Below are 22,824 nucleotides of genomic sequence, written 5' to 3'. Positions count from 1 at the left end.
ACCTGGAGCAAGGACTGAGAGCCAAGCAGTCCCAGATCCCTCTGCCCCCCCTCCATCAGCTCCCCCAAGCCACAACCCCCAGGCTGATCACAGCATCTTCACTTACCCCCATCACTGCTTTCATCTCCTGATAAAAAGGCCAGTGGTTTTGTTCAAGTTTGGGTGCAAATCCCTATACTTGAACTCAGATGGTCCCTTGATCCCGCTGCAGGTGACAGACAGGTCTTGTCACCCCCCAAAGGCTGGGGACCAGAGCAGGTCAATGGGGAGCTGCAAATCACAGTGCAAACACATCAGTCCTCTCCCCCAGACCTCTTTCTGAGAAGCAGGTCCATACAATGGCATAAAGGGGGTTGTTTACATCCCACCTTTGGGGTTTCTCTACATTGTGATCCCTTGCAAACTTCATCCCAAATTGCCCATGACAGTGAGGTCTGCAGCAGAAGCCGAGCTCCTCCATGGATGGGGTGATTCCAAGAGCTGGGGCTTTAAGGGAATGACTACATGGATGAGTGGGCACTGCTGGGAATGTCAGAGACTCCCTGCCTAACCCAGAGCTGCCCGGCACCCAGGGACTTCTGCAAACAAACCCACCAGGGATGTGCTTGACCTTGGGATTGAAATAGAGCCTCTCATGGGCTTGGGGGCTTCTTCCTGTGTCCAGGGCCTGTCCCCTCCCTGGAGGATGCTCACTGCAGATAACTGTCTGTCTGGTGTCATTTTGGGGGAGGAAACGCAAGAATCCCAGCTATTCCCGGGGCCAGGAATGCACGGAGGCCGGAGGAGTCTGCGCCTGCCGTGTGCCAGGGAGCCCAGCAGCAGAAAAGGACACTTGTGAAGCAGGGTTTTCAACCAGCGGGGCTGACTGCACGGCTCAGGGTGCGCATCCATCTCCCACCAGTCCCCCCATCCTTGTGGGGTTCAGGCGATGCAGCAATCACCCCATTGCTCAGCACCACCCTTGACCACAAGGCATCCTGACAGCACAGAGCCCCTGGAAACACTGTGCAAACAAGGGAAGAAAAGGAAACCCCAAGCCCAGGAGAGCATCAGCCTGGGGCAAGGCAGCTCCTGCCTTCCCTGTGGGAAAGTCCAGGGTGGGAGAGGGCAAGCAGAGGATGCTGCTGGCACTGGGAGGGGACCCTGACATAGCACCCCAACACAGCACCCCTAACACAGCAGGACCAGCCACGGCCCTGTGCCAAAGCAGGGCACCCAGTGCTGGGATCGAGTCCTGGGTGAACCATCAGTGAACCATCAGCCCAGCATGGTGAAAATCCCTAAATCCCTCGAACCAAAGCACATCCTGAAGCTGAGCACCTGCTCGGCCCCTATGGTTGGTGACACTGAATTCAAACCCTGGGGACCTGACATTCCCCCACCAGAGAGAGTGATCACCCATGGGAGACAATGACCCTTTGCAGACGGGACTGGTGACTGTGCACAGGAGCCAGCAGCGTTTCCAGGTGGGGAACCTGCTTTGGGAAAGGAATGAGGACTGTGCAGCCGAGCTGTCCTCACAAGCATGCACGGGCACGTCCGTCTGCCCTCCTCCCCCAGTGCTGTGTCAGTTATTCACATCCAACTGGGGCACAGGACTCAAAGGCAGGTTGATCCTGTCTGCTGCAGACGGAGGACAGACACTTCCTCTGCACACCAGAAAGCACAGCCCTTATTAGACACCAGAGAACCCACCTCATCATCAAGCCCCATGGTCAGCAGCTCAGCTCTCCCTTCCCCATAGAGGCTCTTACACCAAAACCCTCTTCACTCCCAAACCCCATAGTGTTCATGCCTCCAGCTGGGATGTGAACCCAGCACAGCGCTGCAGGGCTCATCTTCCATCGTGGGATGAAGGAATGAAGGAGGCAGGAGCAGGGGTCTGTGCTCACAATAGGACAAAGCTCAACACGGACCCGGGGTTTTGTCCCATTCTCCCTTTTCTCTTTGGTTGTAACTAGGAAACATTCTCGAGGCTCTTATTTAAACCCCCCCCAAGGCCCAAGGTGAGCAATGGTGGAGCACTTCTTTGCCTGGCCATGGCTAAAGGATCTACAGCCCCCAGTCCTGGTGTGGAAGACAAATGTACAATGATCCCCCGACCATTCACAGGAAGGAGCATTGCAGTCTCACGGCTTATACCCTTGCTTTGCAGTCTTAGCATTGTCTCTCAAAGCCTCCATTCTCTGTCCATGGCAGAGCCTCTGGGGCTGACGGCTCCATCCCCGCTGCATCACGCACAGCTCCAGCCACCCTGCCGGTCCCCTCCAAACCATTCCCATTCAGTCACACAAAGAGGGATGCCGGCAGGGGCTCAGCGCCTTGTTTTGTCCAGCTCAGAAGAGGTCCTGCCCACCGTTGGCATCCCAGCAGCCCATCCAGGGCAGCTCCGCCGCCCATTTGCCGCTGGCCACCACTTGCAGCTTCCCCGGGTGGAAGCGCCAGTACCGCTCATCCCTGAAGAAGTAGACGGAGCCGTCGCGGTGGGTGAGGGCACCCCCTGTGCCCGCGGGCAGCCCCTGCCAGTCCCGCAGGCTGCGAGGGTAATAGGGCTCCGGGGCGAGGGGCTCCTCGCCCAGCACGAAGTACTTGGGTCCCTTGAAGAGCACCATGCGCCGGAGCTGCTGGAAGTGCAGCGCCGTGTCCGGGTGCCGCGGGAGCCCGCGGGCGCTGCACTTCAGAGGGAAACCCGCATCCAACCTGGAGCCCGCGTAGCGCCAGCATCTCCCTCCTAGGGAGAGATGGGGAGAGGTGAGGGTCCATCCCGGTGCGGTCCTGCCATGGGGCCTTGTGGCATCCATCCTGCTGGTGATCCATGCAGCACCCGTGGAGCAGGATGTGTGGCTGGAAGGCATCGGAAGGGACCCCGGGGACAGAGCAAAGCCCCCGCACTGCCTGCTAGCCCATGCTGCTGTCTTGCAAGCGTCCCCCCTGTTCCTGCACGGTGAGTGGGGCACAGACCCAGAGCAGCAGGAACTGCAGCCGGGGCTGAGCACTCGGCTCTCCCCACAGAGCCTTATCCCCACAAAGCAGGCAGACAAAAGCCTCTTTCTGCTCACAAGGCACAGCCTGCTCCAGCCATAGGGAGGGAGGGAGCAGGCGAGGGCTGGGGAGGCAGAGGGGCTTCTGGCTCTCACCCAGGCACAGCAACAAAGCCCCCTTTCTGATGAGCCAGCTCCTGGTTTCCATTCAGAGCTGGGGCTGACCCTGCAGCCGGGCTGCTTGCTTTGACCTCCCTCTACCCGGGCAGCCTGTGGATGGCATTTGAGCTCCCCACAGCAGCTCAGCCCCTAGCGTGGGGCTCTCAGCTCCCCTCTGCCCGTGTGTTATGGGGGACACGCTCTCCCCGGGACCCCAAAGGGTTTGATGCATCTGGCTTTGTTGTTAAGCACCAGTAAGCACTGCCCTACTGTATGGGGAAACTGAGGCACAGGCTGCGGGGTGACACCACCAAGGCCACGCACAGGGCTCCTGTAGGGCTCTGCACACCCTGCACGCAGCGATGCTCCCTCCCTGTACCATGGGCATCATGGGCAGGAGGAGGTGCTGTGGACACCAGGCAGCCAGGGCAGAGGCAGGAGCTCTCCTGCTCACCTACCTTTGAAGAAGTAGAACTTGTCGCTGCTCTGGGACCAGGCAGCAGCATCGATACCAGCAGGGAGGCCGGGCCAGTGGCTCTGCAGGGGCTGCGGGTCGCTGGCGTTGCCGTGCAACGGCACCATCCAGTAGTGGCTGCCCTTGAAGATGTAGATGTTGTGATCCCCATCTGCAGGGAAGAGGGAGGAGGGAGGATGTCCCGGGTGAGAAACCTCATCCCAGCTCCCATGCGCTGGATCCCCTCTCCTCCCCATGCAGTGCTCTGGGGACACTCAGGGTTTGGATGCTCCATTCTGCCTTTCCAGCTACACCTCCCTGCTTTCATTGTTCATTGTCTCCAGCCTGAGCACAGCTGCTACCCAAGGCTTGTGTTTCCCTGTTGAGCTCCTGCAGTGAACAAGCCTTTGCCATGGCCATGTGCTTGGATATTTTCCCTGCTCCTAACACACCTAGCCATTGCTGCATCTTCACTATGGACTCTGTGGCAGTGATGTGCACCAGTGATGCCACCAGCCCCAGGAGCAGGTACTGGATCAGCCAAGCCCACCTTTCCCACCACTGTAGCTCAACAGAGCGAGGGGCAACCCCGGGGCAAGGGGTAGGGGTGCATGTCCTGGGAGAGGGTTGCACCATCCAGCGCTCACCAGCAGTTATGGCATCGAAGAAGGAGTGGCAGTAATAGGCACTGGGGCTCCTCTGCTGCTGGTCCCCACTGTAAGGATCTGTGCTCCAGTCCTGGAAGTGAGTGAAGACCTTCCCTGGGAGCTGGATGGCCAAGCCCTTGGATGGCTTCCCTGGGATGGAGCAATGGGTGTGAGTTGTGGAGAACGGGTATGGAACTGGTTTTCCCCAAAGCACTATGTGACCATAAATCTGGGCTCCAATCACTCCTTTGTCCACTCTCTGGTACCTGTCCCCCTCTATATAGCGGTGGAAAAGACCCCTTATTACCCCCAAAGCATATGCACCATCCTTTCCCTAGTTGCAGACAAGCACCTAGCAAGCCCAACCTTCCCTGCCCTGGAGGACCTGGTACCCATCCCACATGCCCTACCGCATCTTCCACCCCAGCTGCAAAGGGATGAGGCCCATCCCCACCATGCCCTTTGCACGTAGCCCCCTCCCTTTGCTCCCATCCCTGCTCTTTGCTCTCCGCCGCAGGGATGCTCGGGGCAGCCGTGCTCACCGTACAGGCTCTGCACGGCCAAGACATCGTCCCAGCTGAGCACAAAATCCTTGCCGAGCTTCTTGTAGTAGGGGGACATCAGAGCGCTCTTGACGGGGGAGTGCTGCAGCCCCAGCGTGTGCCCGACCTCGTGGGCCACCACGATGAAGAGGTTGCGCCCCTTACCGCTGTGCAGGGACCAGCGCTCGGCGCTGTCGAAGTGGGCTTCACCGCGCCGGGGGAAGAAGGCGTGAGCCAGGGCACCTCCTGGGGACACGAGAGCCATCAGGGACCATGGGGCAGGAGAGGGCCTCAGCCACAAACAGGGGCAGCGGGGCACATGTAGCTCCCGTGCTTAAACGTGCATCAGTTTTAGGTCTTTGGGACCAGCTTCCCATGGCTATTCCCAGCGGCACATCCAACCCAAACCCGTTGCGTGCTCTGTGGTTCATGCATTTGGTTTCTTGCTGGGCTCGGGCCAGGGATTGAAGCCACCACAATGACCCATGTTGGGAAAGGCTCAGGAAGAGAGAAGCCCTGGGTTTGTCTGATGGTGGGTAAGCTGGATGGAATGAGCTCAGGTCTGGGGGATGCTGTCAGGACGGGGAGGACATGATCCTATAGTGAGCATCTCAGCTGCCTCGTTGGCAAGCTTTGGCACAGAGCTGGGAGTGAAGACCCCAGATCAGAAAGCGAACTGGGTTACAGACAGAGCCTTGCCTCCATCCCCCCCCAGCCCTCCTCCCTGCTGGGGAAGAGCCCACGTGGTGAAAGAGAAGCTTACGCGGGGTAAGCGACCAGCACCTGGCCCATCGAAGGCGTTGTTGAGCCCGTCGTTGTGGTCCCCATGGAAGAAGGTGAGGCGGATGTCGGCGGGGCCGTCGCGCACCTCCCAGAACACCAGCGAGGACACGTTGCTCCAGAGCTCGAAGGCGGCTCTGACGGCGAGGCGCACCTCGTGCTGCGGCAGGTACGGGGGCCAGTTCACCACCCGGTACGTCAGGTGCCGCTTGTACCACCTCCCGCCTGCAAGAGGGACAAGCTCAGCGCAAGGATGGGGACCTGGGCTTGTTCTTCCATCCGGGGTGGAGGGAAGCATCCCTGTGCTGCAAAGTGCCATGGCTTTGCCAAGGTGAAGGTGAAAGTCACTCCAGGTGGTCCACCACCAGCATCGACGTCTAACCCATTAAATCCCTCTGAAGGTGTCGCCTCCGGATCCTACACACATTCCCATGGATGGAGCTGCAACCAAACCCTAAGAGAGGGGCCAAAACCTGTTTGAGGAGAGGAGAAGCTGGGGCACCCACTTTGAACCCCTCCTACCTCATCATGGGCCAATCCAACATGGGTCCCTGACCTGCAGCTCTCTGATTCCTGCTTTATGCCCAGAAGATGCAGGCCAAGGACTGGATTCCAGGGAGAGAAATCAAAGCCACCTCTGCTATAAGGCAGATGCTGATCTCCATCACCCACCCAGGGACCCAAGTCCAGCATTCAGCCAGCGACAAAACACAGACCTGTGTGTGTAATGTGCACACAGCAGGCAGTGAGCCAGGAGAAGCAGGCAGGTCCCCAGGCTAGGGCTGTCTTTTCACTGCTTTTAAGGGCATCCTGATCATTTCTACCTGCAGAAGTCATTGCCTGGAAGCCCAGATGGGGGTATCCCAGCAGGAACAAGCCACTGCTCACCATTCATTTTAAATGCATCGATTCACCAGCACCACAGATCTTACTGCCCACAGCTCCCTTATAAACCCTTTCAGGGCAGACAGAGCTTGGATGCCACCAGGGCAGATGGTGACAATGAAGGGGATGAGCCTGTGAGACCCCTTTAAGCTGCCCACCCCTCTCCCACCACACAGGGGTGCAAAGATGTGTGCTCATTCCCAGAGCATCACAGCTCTCTCCTCCTCCTCGGCAGCTGTGGGGACCCCAGGGCCCCATGATTACATGCATCCAGGGCTGTCCAGGATTGGGAAAGACACCATGGGGCCGTGCTGAGGCATGGGAGCAGGGGCAGATCTCCAGTGCCTGCTCCAGCTGTGCAGGGAACAGCGGGAATGGAGCCCGCAGCACACCGGGAATCACTGCTGAGGGTCTGAGCTATGCAGACCTGGCGGGCATCGCATCCCTTCCCATCGCATCCCAAACCATCCCATCCCACCCCATCTCTGTTTCCTTCTCCCCCGTTTCTGAGCAGCGGCCCTGGGCCAGCTGGTTGCTCTCCTTGGGGCAGAATCAATTCTTCCTGCTCATCATTGCAGCAACAGCCTCCAAGTCTAAAGGGACACAGCTCTGCTTTCCAGCCAGGACAACCCCTGCATAGCAAAGGCTCAATACCTGCCTGGATGGCTGCAGCCGAAGATAAAGCCCGGGCACCTCACCCTTCCCTCCACAGGAGCATATCCTGCTGGAGAAGGATGGATGGCACCAGCAGGCAGGGGATAGGAGGCTCCAGCCAGAGCATCTCCCCTGTAAGAGCAGCAGCAGGCCAGGCTGGGTGAGGTAAATGAGGCCAGCTCTCAGCAAGAGGAAGGCTGGGCACCACAAGCAGCTATTAAGCCCACGATTGTGACGGTAGGGATCTCCCCAAGGGGAAATCCAGGATGCTGGCTGCACAACATGCTGCCTGGCCACGGTCCTGCTGGGCAGCAAAGCTCCCACCCAGCTCCGGTGCCTGTAAAGCCCAGCAAGGCAGCTGGAAGCAAGTGTCCTCTTCCCAGTGCCCTGCACTGCAGACCCCGATTTCCTGCTGGGAGACGGGTGGGTAACAAAGCACTTTGCTGGCTCAGCTGCACTGGCTTCCTGCTCCAAGTGGATAAACAGCCAGCTTAGCACAAAGCCTCTGGCCTTCCTGGCTGGGGCTACCAGCCATGTGGGCACCATCCCTCCTTGCTGCCTGCAGGCACTGCCATGGCATCGCTCCCATCCCGCAGCCTGCAGGCACTGCCATGGCATCGCTCCCATCCCACTGCTGCAGGCACTGCCATGGCGTCGCTCCCATCCCACTGCTGCAGGCACTGCCATGGCATCACTCCCATCCCGCTGCCTGCAGGCACTGCCATGGCATCGCTCCCATCCCACTGCCTGCAGGCACTGCCATGGCATCGCTCCCATCCCGCTGCCTGCAGGCACTGCCATGGCATCGCTCCCATCTCTCTGCCTGCAGGCACTGCCATGGCATCGCTCCCATCCCGCTGCCTGCAGGCACTGCCATGGCATCGCTCCCATCCCTCTGCCTGCAGGCACTGCCATGGCATCGCTCCCATCCCACTGCCTGCAGGCACTGCCATGGCATCGCTCCCATCCCACTGCCTGCAGGCACTGCCATGGCATCGCTCCCATCCCACTGCCTGCAGGCACTGCCATGGCATCGCTCCCATCCCGCAGCCTGCAGGCACTGCCATGGCATCGCTCCCATCTCTCTGCCTTTGGCACTGCCATGGCATCGCTCCCATCCCGCTGCCTGCAGGCACTGCCATGGCGTCGCTCCCATCCCACAGCCTGCAGGCACTGCCATGGCATCGCTCACATCCCGCTGCCTGCAGGCACTGCCATGGCATTGCTCCCATCCCACTGCCTGCAGGCACTGCCACCTGCAGCGGCACTGCACCCCAGCTTGCTGTCACAGATCTGCCACCACCAGAACCTTATCTAGGTGTTCCTGCTCCAGCAGGGGGATTGGACTAGATGATCTTTTGAGGTCCCTTCCAATCTCTAACATACTGTGATACTGTGACCACCAGAGCTTTTAAAGCTCTGCCTCATCACCCTGCCCTGGGCACAGCAGCCCCTCTGCCTGCAGGACGGAGCCTGCAGGAGTGATGCTGTGTATCAGGGGTTTGGAGGGGAAGCCAGAGGCAGGACGAGGAGGATGGGGATGTCTCCTGGGGCCATCCATCGCCAGCCCTGCCAGATGCAGAGGCAGCCTGACAAGGCACAGGGCCCTTTCTTAATCTCGCCTTCATTTTTCCCATGTCCTAAGCGCAGCTGGCCCCAGCCCTCTTGCTCTCTAGGAATCCGGTTACTCATCCACAAGCCCGGAGGCAGCCTGTGGGAGACAAGAGGCCAAATCCTGGACACACAACAGCAAGAGAAGTTGCTCGGAGCAGAGTTAAAGCCCTTAATGTGGCTGCAACACCTCCCTTTGGCCAGGCAGTGCCAGCACCAACAGGTTTTGTGGTTACTGCTGGATAACCAACACACATCCAGAGTGCTAAAGCTCATCAGAGAGCCTCTCTGTGTGCCCCACAGCCAGTGCTCACCGTGCTGCGCAGTGCGCCTGTGGCGCCGGGTGCTGGACGCCCGTTGTGTCCCTGTAGTGCTGCTCTCCCCATCACCGGTGCCACATCGCGGCAGGGCCATCTGATGGAGCGTGGGGGCATCCAGGACCCCGCTGAGCGGGAGGTGGGTGACCCGCTGGAAATCCCTGGGGAAGGAAGGGAGACATCAGCACACACGGCTGAAATCCCGCAGCTGGGCTGGGTATGCTCGTGTTTGAGCTGATGAGCTTCGTGCCCCTCCAACAGGAATGCATCCAGGTGATAAAACCAGATGGGTTTTGCTCTGCAACCACTTCTGACTGGTAAGCCACCTCTTAGCAGGGCAAAAGTGGACAGAAGAGCCTGAAAAATGCCTTTTCCAGCTTGTAGCCCCAGTTGTTTGACTTTGGGCTTGACTTCGAGCAGGGTCAGGCCAGGGATGCTCCCAGTGTCAATGTGTTCCCATTAGAAGCCCAAGCAGGGGCTGTCAGCTCACCCCTGACATCTCACAGCCATCCCCAACCTTGGCCTCGCTGCAGATATTATTGTATGGGGAGCACCAGGCCATAAAAGGGAAATAAAGCAGCAGAGCGAGGCCCGGGGCTGCCAGCAGCCAGCATCCAGCTGGGCATGGACCAGCTCGTCCAGAAGGGGCTGGTTGTGCTTTACCATCAGACCGTGTGAGATGCCAGCAGCATCCATGCAGATGGAGCTGCTGCGTTAGTGCTTGGGTGAAACAAAGGCTCGTACCTCAGTGCATCCGTGAACTCATCAGGGCTGTGTGTGCCGGGAGCCTGCTTCCCAAAGTAGCCATATTTCTCCAGGAATAGCTGGAAGAAGAGACACAGGAGAGGCACAGCTCAGAGCAGAGCCAGGCATTAGCTTAGGAATAAGGGAAAACTGGAGGTGGGGTGGGAAACAGTGCTGCAAAGATGGGACCGGGCAGAAAAGCCTGGTTATTTTATTCCTGGCACCTCTGCACCCCAAATGTGTGCTCACAAGGGGTTATGTGTGTCTCCCTCCCCCGAGTGTTTTTGGTTCTCTTGGTGTTTAGCCATGGTGAGATGGAGGCAGAGGAGGAAACATCGCTATCAACAGATCAGCAAGCCCTGCTGCAGTGGCATCCGCAGACAGAGTCATCAACCCCACAGCTTAGCACAATGACTACGTTAAAGGCTCGGACACGAAGAGTGGGGTGAGACGGGGTCAGGCTGCAGCCTCCCCCCCGTCCCCATGCAGGATGTGCTGCTGCAAAGCGGAGACGCTCTGGGGGCAATCCGCTCTGCCAAGCCATTCTTCTTCTTATCGGCCCCTGCCATGGACGGAGATTGCTGCTCTGAACTGGCTCCAGCACCGACATTGCATGTTAAGGGAAATAAACGGCTTCCCTCTGCTCAGCCCGTGCCCCAGCTCCCGGAGAAGTGAATATTCCTGGTCACAGGAGTGCTGCACACCCGCCGGGGCTGTCGGCAGGGGACAAACATCCTGCGAGTGCAGAGCTGGAGTTCAAGTCGTGAGCAATAGAAAGGGAAAGTGGCTGCTTCATTTCCCGCATCCCAAAGGAGACGTGGGCTCAGCACCAGGAATGCCACGGGCTGCGCCGGGACAGCAGAACTGCAAACCCTTGGGCTTTTAAAGCCTCTTCCCATCCTGCTTGTCTCAGGGCAGGGAAAAGCAGGGGGATGGTGTTAACCTGCACTCGATGCTGCTCCTGACTGTCCACCTCCGGAGCGTGATTCAGTCCCGCTGCGCCCCCCATTCCTTCCTGGGCACATCCCTTTGCCTGGCAGGATTGGGAATGGTTGCTGGATATGGCAGCCCTGGGTTGTGCCAGGGCCTGTCCCTCTCCTCCTCCTCCTGCCCAAACCCTTCACTTGCTGTTAACAGTCATCATCATGTCATCCCCACACACTCATCCCCTGCGCCCGCCAGCTCCCCGCAGGCAGGGAGGGCAGGCCCCTTCCATGTGCTCCTGCAGCCGCTGAGTCTGATCTCCTCCTTTACACCCCTTCTACCTGGAGCATCCCCCTCCATTAGCAAGGACCAGCACAGCCTCCTGCTGGGACACGCTATTCACCCAGCCCCAGCCTAAAAACCTGGCTGTGCTTCCCACCAAACACATTCTCCAACTCGGCTGGAGGTACCAGCATCTTGGAGCGGCATCAGGCTGCAGCAGTGAATGCATCAGTGTCACCCAGATGCTGCGCACCCCATCCCACTGGGGTTAAATCGGGCATGAGCTTGTTTGCTGAGTGAAGCTACAATACCTCTGCATGAGGATGAACCATAGAGGCTGGACATGTCACCTCCACAGCCACAGGGGGATAAATCCCCCCTTTACATGGGTACCAGGAGGCAAAATACAGCAGCAACTCAGGATGCACACACAGGGGAGGAGGATACAGGGATGGAGGAGCCCCACAGGGATGCATGGCAGGGAGGTTTGAAGAGTACTCTGGGGAGGAGGAGGAGGGATCTGGCCTCTTTCTCTGCAGTTGTGTTTTCGTAATGTTCTCCTCCAGTTAGAAAAGCACCAACTACATATATGGACGTGGGGTGATAATCCCAGCACTTACCTCACCGCAGATAAATGTGAGCTCCAAAGCACCCAGACAGAGCCCCAGCCTGTAAACCTTCCCTACCACAGTTTTGCTTTCACTCATCATCTAAAACATAACAATCTGAAGCTGTTTCCTCCCCTGTAACCTAACACAAGCCCATTCTTCAAGCATGAAAATGGGGTTTTCCCCACCATGATCTCATGAAAGCTTGAAACCCCATCTGGAGCATCAGTGTACATGGCAAAGAGCAACGGCTGTTGCAGCAGCTGCTCCTGAGCAGTACCATGATGTACACAGGCCACTGGTTTTATTATATCTGTCCACGTCTCCCTGAGCTTTGCAAGTCCAACCAAAGCAGCAGTTTCCCTGTAGCTTATGGCCCCTGGGGACCAGAGGCTTTGCAGGGCTACAGGGGAACCCAATAGCCCCATAGCACAGTGTCCTGTGCCCAAAGTAGTGCTCAAGACCCCCTCCAGCACTGCCCATGCCCTGCACATCCCCCTGGGACCAGCCAGGCTTTGTTAAGGCTGTGTGGAAGTGGGCACATCCTATTAAAGCTCTCCAGAGGCTGCAATGCAAAGCCTGGCCATGCTGGGAAAACCACTTCGCTGCTGCCCCAGACAGGGAAATGGTCTTTTCCATACAATGGGGAAAGAAAAACAGCAGGAAACCAAGGGCTGAACATTAACACAAAATATGCCCAGCTCCCCCTCTGCACCAGGGAGGGAAAAGAGGAAAGATCCAGCTGCCCAGGAGCCAGTGCCGGGTGGAAAAGCCTTTGGAGCGGCAGCAGGGAGAGCAGAAGGAGAGTTTGGGACAGACAGAGGGACCCTTCCCACCACAGGGCTCTGATGTGGAGCTGGACACAGCCCTGGAAATCATCTCTGCGGAGAGCTAAAGCCAAGGAAACACCTTGCCCTCGACCACAGGCATCCCAGTGGAGCACAGCCAGCAGTAAATACAATCAGACCTCCCTCCCTGGGAACCGGGATAACAACCATGCAGAGACAGCAGGCCCCGGTCCTGCATGCCCTCGCTCCACACACTCAGCTTCTGGCACCTTTCCACCACTTAAGTGATGGAGAAGCCTCATGCTGGGCTCTCACTGACTGTGGTCCCCTGTGCTCCGCATGGGTACAACCCCATCCCTCCCCTTCATCCCTCAGCAGCAGAGGGAAGCGATCACATCCTGCCACAGGGCTGGAATTCCAAGCCATGGTTACAGCAGCCCATGATCTGGGGTTTAATCATGAGACAACAGCAGCCCAAGGGGATCCTCAGCCCTGGTGCCCATCAGCCCCAGGCTGCATCCCACCGCACCACCAAGACAGACAGAGGGGAAGCTGCAGCTCCTGCTTTGCTGCCTCAGATTCCCCCAAGCACAGACACAAGCAGGGCTGACCCCAGCATCTCCTCCTGCCCGCTGGGTTGATGCCTGCCTGCGAGCTGCCTTTAGAGGATGTCGAGGCATTTAAACACACCCATTTGTCTCTTCTCTCCCGAGCCACATTCCTGCCTGCAGTTGCAAACCCTTTGGCAGAGCCCTTGGGTCTTTTGTTTAAGTGTGTAAGTATCTGTATAAATACTGTATACAGAGACACACAAGAAGGGAGATTAACAAGCACAGGGCTTGGGCATCCTGCTGCAAAGACAGCGGAACCTCGGCTAATTCTGCATGTTAATGACAGAGGGTGATTAAACCCGGAGCCCCATCCGGCTGCTCCATTCCTGTGCCAAATCCGGCCCTGAAGGAATCTCCTCTCCCATCTATCCCTCCTGAAATGCTGCTCCAGCAGCTGTTTATCTCCTCGCCACTGAAGATGAGGAGCTGGGAGATGCTGCACTCAGGTTCTGTTAAGCTCCTTTTCTTTCCACACTTCTGGAGCTGAGAAGCAGGACTAAAACCACTGCTGGTTTCACTAACCCACATCTTCAGGATGCTGAGCTCCCTGCTCCCCCCTCTGCCTGGACAGGAGGGATGCTTCGGGACAGGAACAGCAAACATCGCTTGAAAGGAAAGAAACACCATGAAACACACCAGGGTTGGTGTTCTCTGCCTGTGGGGTGCAAATCGTTGCTTGTGTGTGTGTTAAATAGAGGAATATCTCACCAGCAATCACTACAATTCACTCCTGCATTTGAAACGAGCTCCAGAGCCATGTGAATGTGACCCAAAGCACTTGGGGAGAGCAGGGCTTGGCCAAACCTTCCCCTGCGAATACCAGAGCAGCTGACAAACCAGTCTGGTCACGCAGCCTGGTTCTGCTTTCATGTCAGAGGAGAGAAAGGAAGCGAGACGCTCCATCCTCGCCCTGCATCGGGATGGGAACCTCCTGCCTGGCGGGCGCTATTCCCTGTTAACAGGCAGGGATTGTCTGGGAACGGAGCTGGGAATAAAGCGGGGCTGTTCACACTGTGTGACTCAGGGGCTGCTCGGCACACGGGTGCCTTTGGAGCCACTTCCCGCATCCACGCTGGCTCAGAAGCCTTGGGTTTTACATCCTCCCACAGGGGTGATGGCACCCGAGTATTGCCCCCTCCTCTCCTCCACTCTTGCCATTGCCGTGCAGAGGATGAACAGCAGGAATTCCTCCCAGGAAGAAGGATTTCTTCCTCTTTATGTCAATGTGGGGTTCCCTGGAGCACACGGGGGTCCCAGCTGACCCCGAGCACCAGAACATGCTGGGTGGTACCAGAGACCCTCGCTCCAGCCAGGCTGCGCTCAGCATCCAGCATCCCGACTGGAACCCTGCTCCATAAAGGAGCTCATCTGGATACTGGAGCATTTCTAAGCCCCACGATGGGTCAGAGCCCAGGCTAAACAGGAGCCTTTGGGTTGCAAAGTCAGAGGTCACGTGCAGGGAGAAGAGGGACAGGATAGGGAAAAGTAAGAGAGGGAGAAGGAGGACAGGATAGGGAAAGAAGATACTGATAGAAAATAAGGCAGAATGAGAATGGCTCAGTCCCTCAGTCTCGCTCCCCATTCCCATTCCCATTCCCATTCCCAGCTTTTCTCAGATTCCTGCCCAATTTTGATTCCCATCACAACAGACCTGTAGCTTCTCATACAAGGGGCTCTATGGTCCTTTGCCCCTGGCCCTACCAGCGCTCTGCCTTGCTCTTCATTCCCAAGCCGGGATGAGCTCTCGTGTGCCTTGTATTCCACACCATTCCCCTGGGATCAAGGAGACTCAGGCATTACCACACCCCCAAACTGCCATCCCGAGCACAGCCCAGGTCTGCCAAGCTCCATTGCTATCCCACACCAGACCTTCTCCTGCCTGGAGCCTGCAGATAACGACAGGATTTAGCACACAAATGGTTCAAATTGGATTTCCTATCTTCTTTTTTCTCTCGTGGAGCTACAATTGACACAAAGGCGCTGAAAACCAGGGCAGGAGCCAGGAAAACAGCACCACTGGGTGCTTTGTCCCACTTTGACAGCCCATTGCTGCAAACTTCGCCTGGTTTAAAAGCAATAAGAATAAAGCCTTAGAAGCAAAGCCTGGCCGTGGTCTGAAAGCCACAAGTCACCGGAGCTATTGGATGCTACGTGGGACATTCAGCTCCCTCTTTAAAAGCAGCATTATCTGCTCGGTTCCTTTAGACAAGCTTTGTTAGCCCAGATGCTCTGTGTTTCCACTGTGTACGTGGTCCCTGGCCGTCACAGCACATCACATTGGGGAAACTGAGGCAGGGGGGAAGGCATCAGTGAGGAACCCAAAGGCAGCTCTTGCCCCCAATGAGCTGCTTTGAGAGTGAATCTGAAGTGAATTCTGAGCATTAAGAACCTTGTAAGTTTGATTTCTCCAGGGCACACTGGGAGGAGCACATGGATAAATCCCCTCTTCAGAACAGCATCTCCCAGAGAAGCCTGCACGTTAAAACAGCCCTTTGGGCATTTATTGCATGTGAAACCCCAGTTAACGCACTAGGATTTGCTGGGGTTTTGGATCAAGCATCTGTGAAAACGTGCACTGGATTGGTGTCTAAACAAGAGAAAACCCCCAACACAACCTTTGTTCACCAGCCAAACCTCACACCTCATCCTCCCAAACCAAACAGGAACGGATGGGGCATGGAGTGACAATGATAGGGGGACAAAAAGAGGAAATCCAGACAGAGGTGATGGGACAGCCCTGGGGAGGGGAAAGCCTGGCTTTTGTCCCTTGGGATTTGCCCAGAGATGGGAAGTTTGTGGCACATGGGGCTCACACTGCCACCCATGGATGTGCCTGTGAGGGATACACACAACAGGCACTCACAGCACACGTGGATGCACACACGTCAGGCCCTCGTGGGCATGCACCTATGGTGTGAATGTACCTATGGCACAGGCAGACACCTATGGCACTTGCGCTCCTATGGCATGGGCACACCCAGGGTATGGACACCCCTATGACATGCACACACCTATGGCACTTGCATGCCTATGGCATGGGCACACCTATGACATGCACTTGCCTATGACATTTATACACCCTTGGAACACACACACCTGTAGCATGGGCATACTTGGGGCCGGCACATGCATATGATATACACACACCCATGACATATACACGCCTATCACATAGGCACATCTATGGCACACACACACCCCTATAGCATGGGTTCACACATCCCTATAGCAAGGGTTCACACACCCCTATAGCACGGGTTCACACACCCCTATAGCATGGGTTCACACACCCCTATAGCATGGGTTCACACACCTATAGCACCGGTTCACACACCCCTATAGCATGGGTTCACACACCCCTATAGCATGGGTTCACACACCCCTATAGCATGGGTTCACACACACCTATAGCAAGGGTTCACACACCCCTATAGCAAGGGTTCACACACACCTTAGCACAGGTTTATGCATACCTATAGCAGAGGTTCATACCTATAGTACAGGCTCATGCACCCCTATAGCTCAGGTTCACACACCCCTATAGCATGGGCACTCTGGGGCTCACACACATATAGCATGGGCACACACACACCTATAGCATGGGCACACCAGAGCTCACACACCCCTATAGCACAGGTTCATGCATCCCTATAGCATGGGCACACAGAGGTTCACAAACATCTATAGCATGGGCTCACACACATCTATAGTATGGGCACACCAGGGCTCACACACCCCTATAGCACAGGTTCATGCATCGCTATATCATGAGCACACCGGGGCTCACATACCCCTATAGCATGGGCACAAAGGGGTCACACACCCCTATAGCATGGGCACACCGACGCTCACACACATACACAGCATGGGCTCACACACCCCTATAGCACAGGTTTATGTGTCCCTATAGCACGGGCACATCAGGGCTCACACACATCTATAGCACATGTTCATGCGTCCCTATAGCACAGGCACATCGGGGGTCACACACATCTATAGCATGGGCTCACACACACTGATAGCATGGGCTCATACACCCCTATAGCACATGTTCATGCGCCCCTATAGCACGGGCACATCGGGGGTCACACACATCTATAGCATGGGCTCACACACACTGATAGCATGGGCTCATACACCCCTATAGCACGGGCACATCGGGGGTCACACACATCTATAGCATGGGCTCACACACACTGATAGCATGGGCTCATACACCCCTATAGCACGGGCACATCGGGGTTCACACACATACATAACACGGGCTCACACACGTCTATAGCACGGGCTCACACGACGCCCTGGCTCAGGACATGGGGACGCCGCTGCCGGACCCCCGCTCCCTCCGGCCCGTCCCCCGTCCCCCGGTGCCGCTCCTACCTCCGCATCCCGCCGCTGCCGAGCGGCCGGACCGAGCTGCGCTGCCGCCAGCAGCCCCAGCGCCAGCGCTGCCCGCAGCGCCCCGGCCGCCGGCGGCCCCATGCCCGCTCCGCTCCGCTCCCACCGGCCCCGTTCGCCTCTCCCCGCCCGGCCCCGGGGGCGGCCCCCGCCCGGCCCGGCCCCTGCTGAGGGCTGGGCTCCGCCGCTCGTTCCCGCAGCCCCGGCACCGCCCGCCCTCGGCCGGGACTCGCCTCGCGTCCCCCTGCACCCAGCGAGGGAGGGATGGGAGGGAGCCGAGCCCGTCCTGCACTCACCCGGCTCCAGCAGCACCCGGGCTGGGTCCTCGTCCCTCTCCCCCTGTGCACATCTCTGCTCCGCGCTCGGGCATCACCAGCTCACCCCAGCCATGGCAGAGCGGGACACGCACGTGGCCACGCCAGGAGGCATCCCATGGCATGGGCTGTTGGTCCAGGCTGGACGGGGAGCAGAGCATGGGCAGGTTTGGGTGCTGGGATAAACCCCCCACCATGGCAGCAAGGCTTGGGCTTGAACCTGGGGAACAGAGGAGGAGAAAGCAAGTCCAGCACTTCCTAAACCTGTGTTCACCTGTGGTCCAGACCCTGAGCATGCAGAGCAGCACAGGGCTCAGACACAAGGCATCCTGCTCCAACAGCACTAGCCATGAGCGCAGCAGGCTGGACAAAGCCCACATTAGAGCAGTGCCATTACAGCAGCAGGCCTTGGGCAGCGAGGGGCCAGTTGCCTGTTGCACCCGCATCAGCTCTGTGTCCTGCACACAGCTCATGATCTTGCGGCTCCCAGTGACAAGTGAACAGCTCTGTTTACTCCCCGCTGTGTTTTGTTTGACTGTTGTGTTTTAGTTTGACTGAAGCAAAAGGATGTTTTGGTTCTGCTTCAGTTCGGGGGGGGGAATAGGATGTGACTTATATCTGCTTCTGTTTTCATGCCAGCTCCAACCACACACCTATTTTACAGCTCGCAGGCCTCTTCCTCTTCTTTTTAATCATGCCAAAAGCTGAAGTTCCAGGAGCATCTGCTGAGTGCAGCTTGAAGAGATCCGCAGGGATCCTGTAACGCATTGCCTTCAGCTGCACAGGGATTAGCATGTCGGGAAGGAAGGCGGGATTCAGAGGGAGAAAGAGATCTGCATAACAGGGCAAAATAAGGCAGTTGCTGGGATATGATTGGGGGAATAAACAGATGGGAGAAATGAGGAATGTTGGGGATGACCGATGGGATGCTGGCAGAGGATAGAGGGAGGCTGGCACGGGTGAGGGCAGGACACACTGCTCCTCACCCAGGTCAGCCCCATGCTTCCCTTCAAAACAAGAGCAGCTCTGTCTGCAAACGCACCCGTGTTTGGTTCGTATCTAGGAAGCGACCGATCCATCTGCTCTTCCACTTAAGAACATGGATGATGAGAAAGTGACTGGCTCGGCTCCAGGAGGAGCAGGAAACTCCCTCCTCTGCTCATTGTAATGCAGGGACGCTTCTGGGAGGGCACCTGCAGCCCCTGGAGCAGCCAGCTTTCCGACCTGGCATTTCCCAGGGCCGCTGCTGTGGTCCTGAGGGGATTCAGCGTTCAGATGGAGAAGAATCCGGGCCAGCCTTGGAGATGCCAAATCACAGCTCTGCACAGACGGCTGGCTCGGGGGATAAAGCTGTTTACCCAGGTGCTGTAATCAGAGCAGTATCAGGAACAGAGAAGCTGTCTTGTGGGAGGGTGAACACATTTCCAGCTCCTTCAGCATTAGGTAAAAGCTCTAAAGTGGAGCAGAAGAAAGAGAATCCTCCTAACTTGTACCCTAAAACTGAAACGGAAGAAGTGAAACCAGTGGCAAAGGGCTGATGAAGCTTTACTAACCAATAGTGGAAGAGGGTGATAGACAGATCCGTACAAGCTCTGGCTGCCTAAGCATTCCTGATTCCTCAGGTTTCTAGACAAAATCCCATCTCCCTCAGATCCACACAGGTCTCACTGCAGGCAGGTAGCTTCATTTCTAAACCCTTTCCTAAGATGCCTTTGCAGCTTGGATTTGGAGGTGCAGAAGGTTCCTGGTCTAATGCAGCAGTGTATTCACCTGAGAACATCAGGGAGGACGTGCTGCTGCTCCCACAGGCACCGGTCTGGAGCAAGGAAGCCTTCTCAGTCCATATGGATCAGGCACCACGGAGTGAATCACTGCCTGCTTCCGACCGAGGTGAGCTCCAGGAGCAGCCCATAAACACACATTGTGAAACAGCACCCCAGTGACGTGATGCTTCTTGGAATGGCTCTTACTGTTTACCACAACTGATAAAGCAAATAGCAACACCATCACCCCTCCGTGCCAGCGTCTACCTGGGATGGATGCAACGCGCAAGAGCTGCCAGGTAAAAGCCTTGAGTGCTCTGTGCTAAGAGCACGTTCAAGTTGTTCTGTTCCATCCACTCGAGACACAGCCCCTGTACAACAGCCATTCTTCACGTGTTTGCTGCTCAACAGCGGGGAGCTGCAGGATGGCCCCAGGGCAGCATCAGATGTACTCACCCCGCTGATGGAAGCTCTGCATCAGTGTCAATGAGATGAGCAGCTGTGGCTTCCCTTCCCCTGCCTGCTGTGGTCACCAACCCTCACCTGCAAGGGTCTGTTCTTCAAAGGCACGAGCAGCTTGTGCTCCCCTGGCTTCAGCCATCACAAGGGTCAAGCCTTTCTGCTCAGACACAGTTTTCATGGGTACTTCCATCACGGTGAGCTCTCACGAGTCAAAGGACTCGATGCATTCAGTGAGCCCGCCCAGGCCAGGGTCCTGCCTTACACAGAGCCAGGAGCAGATGCTTGTCAGAAAGGTGTTTAGGAAAGAAGAAAACACAAAAGCTGCACATGCTTCCCTTGGCTTTCCCTTTCCTGCACAGGGATCCTGGGAAGAGCCAACAAGTCCCGCTGCAAGCACACCAGTGTGAGTCCTACTGCAGGGGCTGGAGCAGTTTAAGCCTCACTGGTTATTAGCTCAGAGGACAGCTAAACCCATGCATCCCTCTCTCTAGGAGCAGGGTGTAACCTAAGCGACACGAGAAGTGGATTTTAAAGCCCTTTTGCAACGTTGGGTGCATCCTGTCAGCTGTATTTTATTACAACAGCATTAACACCACCATCTACTGGGGACAAGGTCACACCAGCTCTTTGTTAGCCTGGAAATGGGAATTACAGCTTCCAGCTTAGGCAAAGCAGCACAGGCAGAACCTCAAACCCCCCCAAGAGCCGAGCTCTTGGCTTCAGTCACTGCTTCCATATCTCTTCTAGGACTGTGGTATTTGAGCAACTTAAGCTGCATTACTTCTAAGGGTGAGGTGGGTTTGGCTGCATAGATCCAGCATGGAAACTATTTGGCCATCTCTTAAGTTGTTTAGCTGTAATAGCTGCATTTCATCCCCGCAGGGACCGCATGCCTCGTCCACACTGGCATCCCTCCGTTTCTCCATGAAGCTGCTGTTGAGCTTGGCAAGTGCGGGATGTGTTTTATAAATAAACCATCAGCATTCCATACAGGACTTATAAAGGGAGTTGGGGGATAGATCATCAGAAGAGATGAAGGAAGCAGAGCAAAGCCGTTCCCAGCTCAGACATCCCAAACTGCCCCTTCTATTGGAGTAGCCGCTCCTGGTTTGCCACCAACACATCGACATCCTTCCCTCTCCTTAGTCTGTAGGTTTACAAGATGAAATCCTACTAAGCTCTCACACAGGACCACTTCTGGTACCTTTAAACCCCAAGCCTTCTTGTGGAGAGTGCTGGCTATTAATAAAGCACTTTGTTCTCACAGTATTACAAGTCCCTAAAATAGGAGCAGCAAACCTAAATACATGGATATCCCCAGTGCAGTGGTAAGGCCCTGTGTTTAACCGGAGTGCAGCAAGCTGTGACCTTCTGTGTCAGCAAGAGCTGAAATTCACTCAATCCTTAACACACTGGCTTCTTGGAGAGGTTTTTACTGTGCTTTTAGCCTCAATGAAACCTTCTCCTGCAGGCAGTGTGTGCAATGCAAAAGGACTCAGCAGAAAGAGCTGGGAGGGCAATGGCATCATTAAACCTTCACCTGGGTTTGCAACTACAGAACATCACTTCCCAGGCCTCTCTATGAACTAATTTAACTCTCGGCACCAAAGCCAACTAAAACACATGCGTGCCCCCAACCCGGTGTCACCCTCTCTCTGCCCTGCTAGCTTTCTGTGGGACAAAGCAGCTGGTGAAGGTGTCCTCACAGTCATAAAAGCCATGTAGAACAGAGGTTGTGCTTGCCCCAGTGTGGAACAGAACATGAATAAAACAAACATCCAGTATCTTTGCCAGGCTGGGAAAGCTGGGAAGGCGGTGACAGCTCCAGCAGTTTTGTGGCTTACTTGAATACTGCTCTGGTTAGTGATTCAGCTGGGGAGGGACTGCTTAAGGACATCCATGCTTTTAGGCTGGGAGGAAAGGCAGGGCTGGAAGTTGAGTAAGGATTAAAGGGAGCTAGAACCGTTGCTCCAGGTATTGAAAATCCCAGAGGGAAAGGCAAGAGAGACAGCAGGGAACGTGCAAGACCAGAGTGCCCCTGCCCATTGGGTTTGCTCAGCCCAGCCCTTCCCAACTCACTCACACAGTGTGCTGGGATCAAGGTGCAGCCCTAAGGAGGTGCCTGCAATTTGCAAGCACAACGGTGTTAGGTAAGCAACCTCGGGCAGTGACACATCCCTTTCTGTTCTCAGCTGCATCACTGCCTTCCTCCATCCCCTCATCCAGCAGCCACTGCTCCCTCGGATCCGAGGTGCAAGAGCACCCTCTAGCCTGCTTCCCTCAAACCATCACTCCAGCTTAACTGGGATAAAGCACTCCAGCTTATCCAGCCTGGCTCATTTTTGACAATACCAAGTTAGGAGTACCAGGCCTCAGATCTTAAGTCTTAAGCAGAACAAGACACTGAATTTATTTGCCTTCCTAAAGGCCTCCCTCATCCATTAAACTTTATAGCATCACTAACGCACATACACCTCCAGTTCCAGTGTTTCAAGAACAAGCTGTCTGTAATTTGTGACAACTGCACTTTCAAAGAGAAACCTTAAAATACTACATTTACAGCCACGGGTGATTCCCATTTCGAACTTACCATCACCATGACTGCACACCAAGGCAGAGAGCTGGCTTACAAACATGAACAAAAGCTATTGTTAACCAGACGCTCTCTTGGAGGCTTGTGATGGAGGCAGCACTGGACACAAGCTGACTGGGGCAGTGCCAGCTCCTCACACATTCCCACCACCTCTCCTCTCTAGTGTGCACTGACCTAGTCCAAGCAGAAGCTCCTGCTTCAAACCTTGGCTTCAGTGCTGAATCCTAAATGCTTACAATGTGTCTTCTCCATCTGTGTCACCTCCATCTTATCCTAGAGATGAGCACAGCACTTGTTTGCATCACCC

General features: G+C 56.2%; 1 protein-coding gene across 1 annotated transcript; it reads right to left on the bottom strand.

Annotated features, from left to right (window-relative positions):
* Window positions 1-1,941: 1,941 nt before the first annotated feature.
* MMP28 (matrix metallopeptidase 28) lies at window positions 1,942-17,496 on the bottom strand. Its single transcript, XM_061355559.1, has 8 exons — window positions 17,368-17,496; window positions 9,775-9,854; window positions 9,028-9,191; window positions 5,567-5,788; window positions 4,784-5,029; window positions 4,242-4,391; window positions 3,599-3,766; window positions 1,942-2,731 (listed from the first exon to the last, which is right to left on the bottom strand). The coding sequence occupies exons 1-8, from the start codon at window positions 17,467-17,469 to the stop codon at window positions 2,337-2,339; spliced, it is 1,527 nt and encodes a 508-aa protein (XP_061211543.1). The 5' UTR covers window positions 17,470-17,496; the 3' UTR covers window positions 1,942-2,336.
* Between the last annotated feature and the right edge of the window lie 5,328 nt (window positions 17,497-22,824).

This window comes from Neopsephotus bourkii, unplaced genomic scaffold, assembly GCF_033783945.1.
Source record: "Neopsephotus bourkii isolate Nb327-2 ecotype Australia unplaced genomic scaffold, CSIRO-AGI_Nbou_v1 NB_804, whole genome shotgun sequence".
NCBI lineage: Eukaryota > Metazoa > Chordata > Aves > Psittaciformes > Psittacidae > Neopsephotus > Neopsephotus bourkii.
This window is presented reverse-complemented; position numbering and strand designations above follow the sequence as displayed.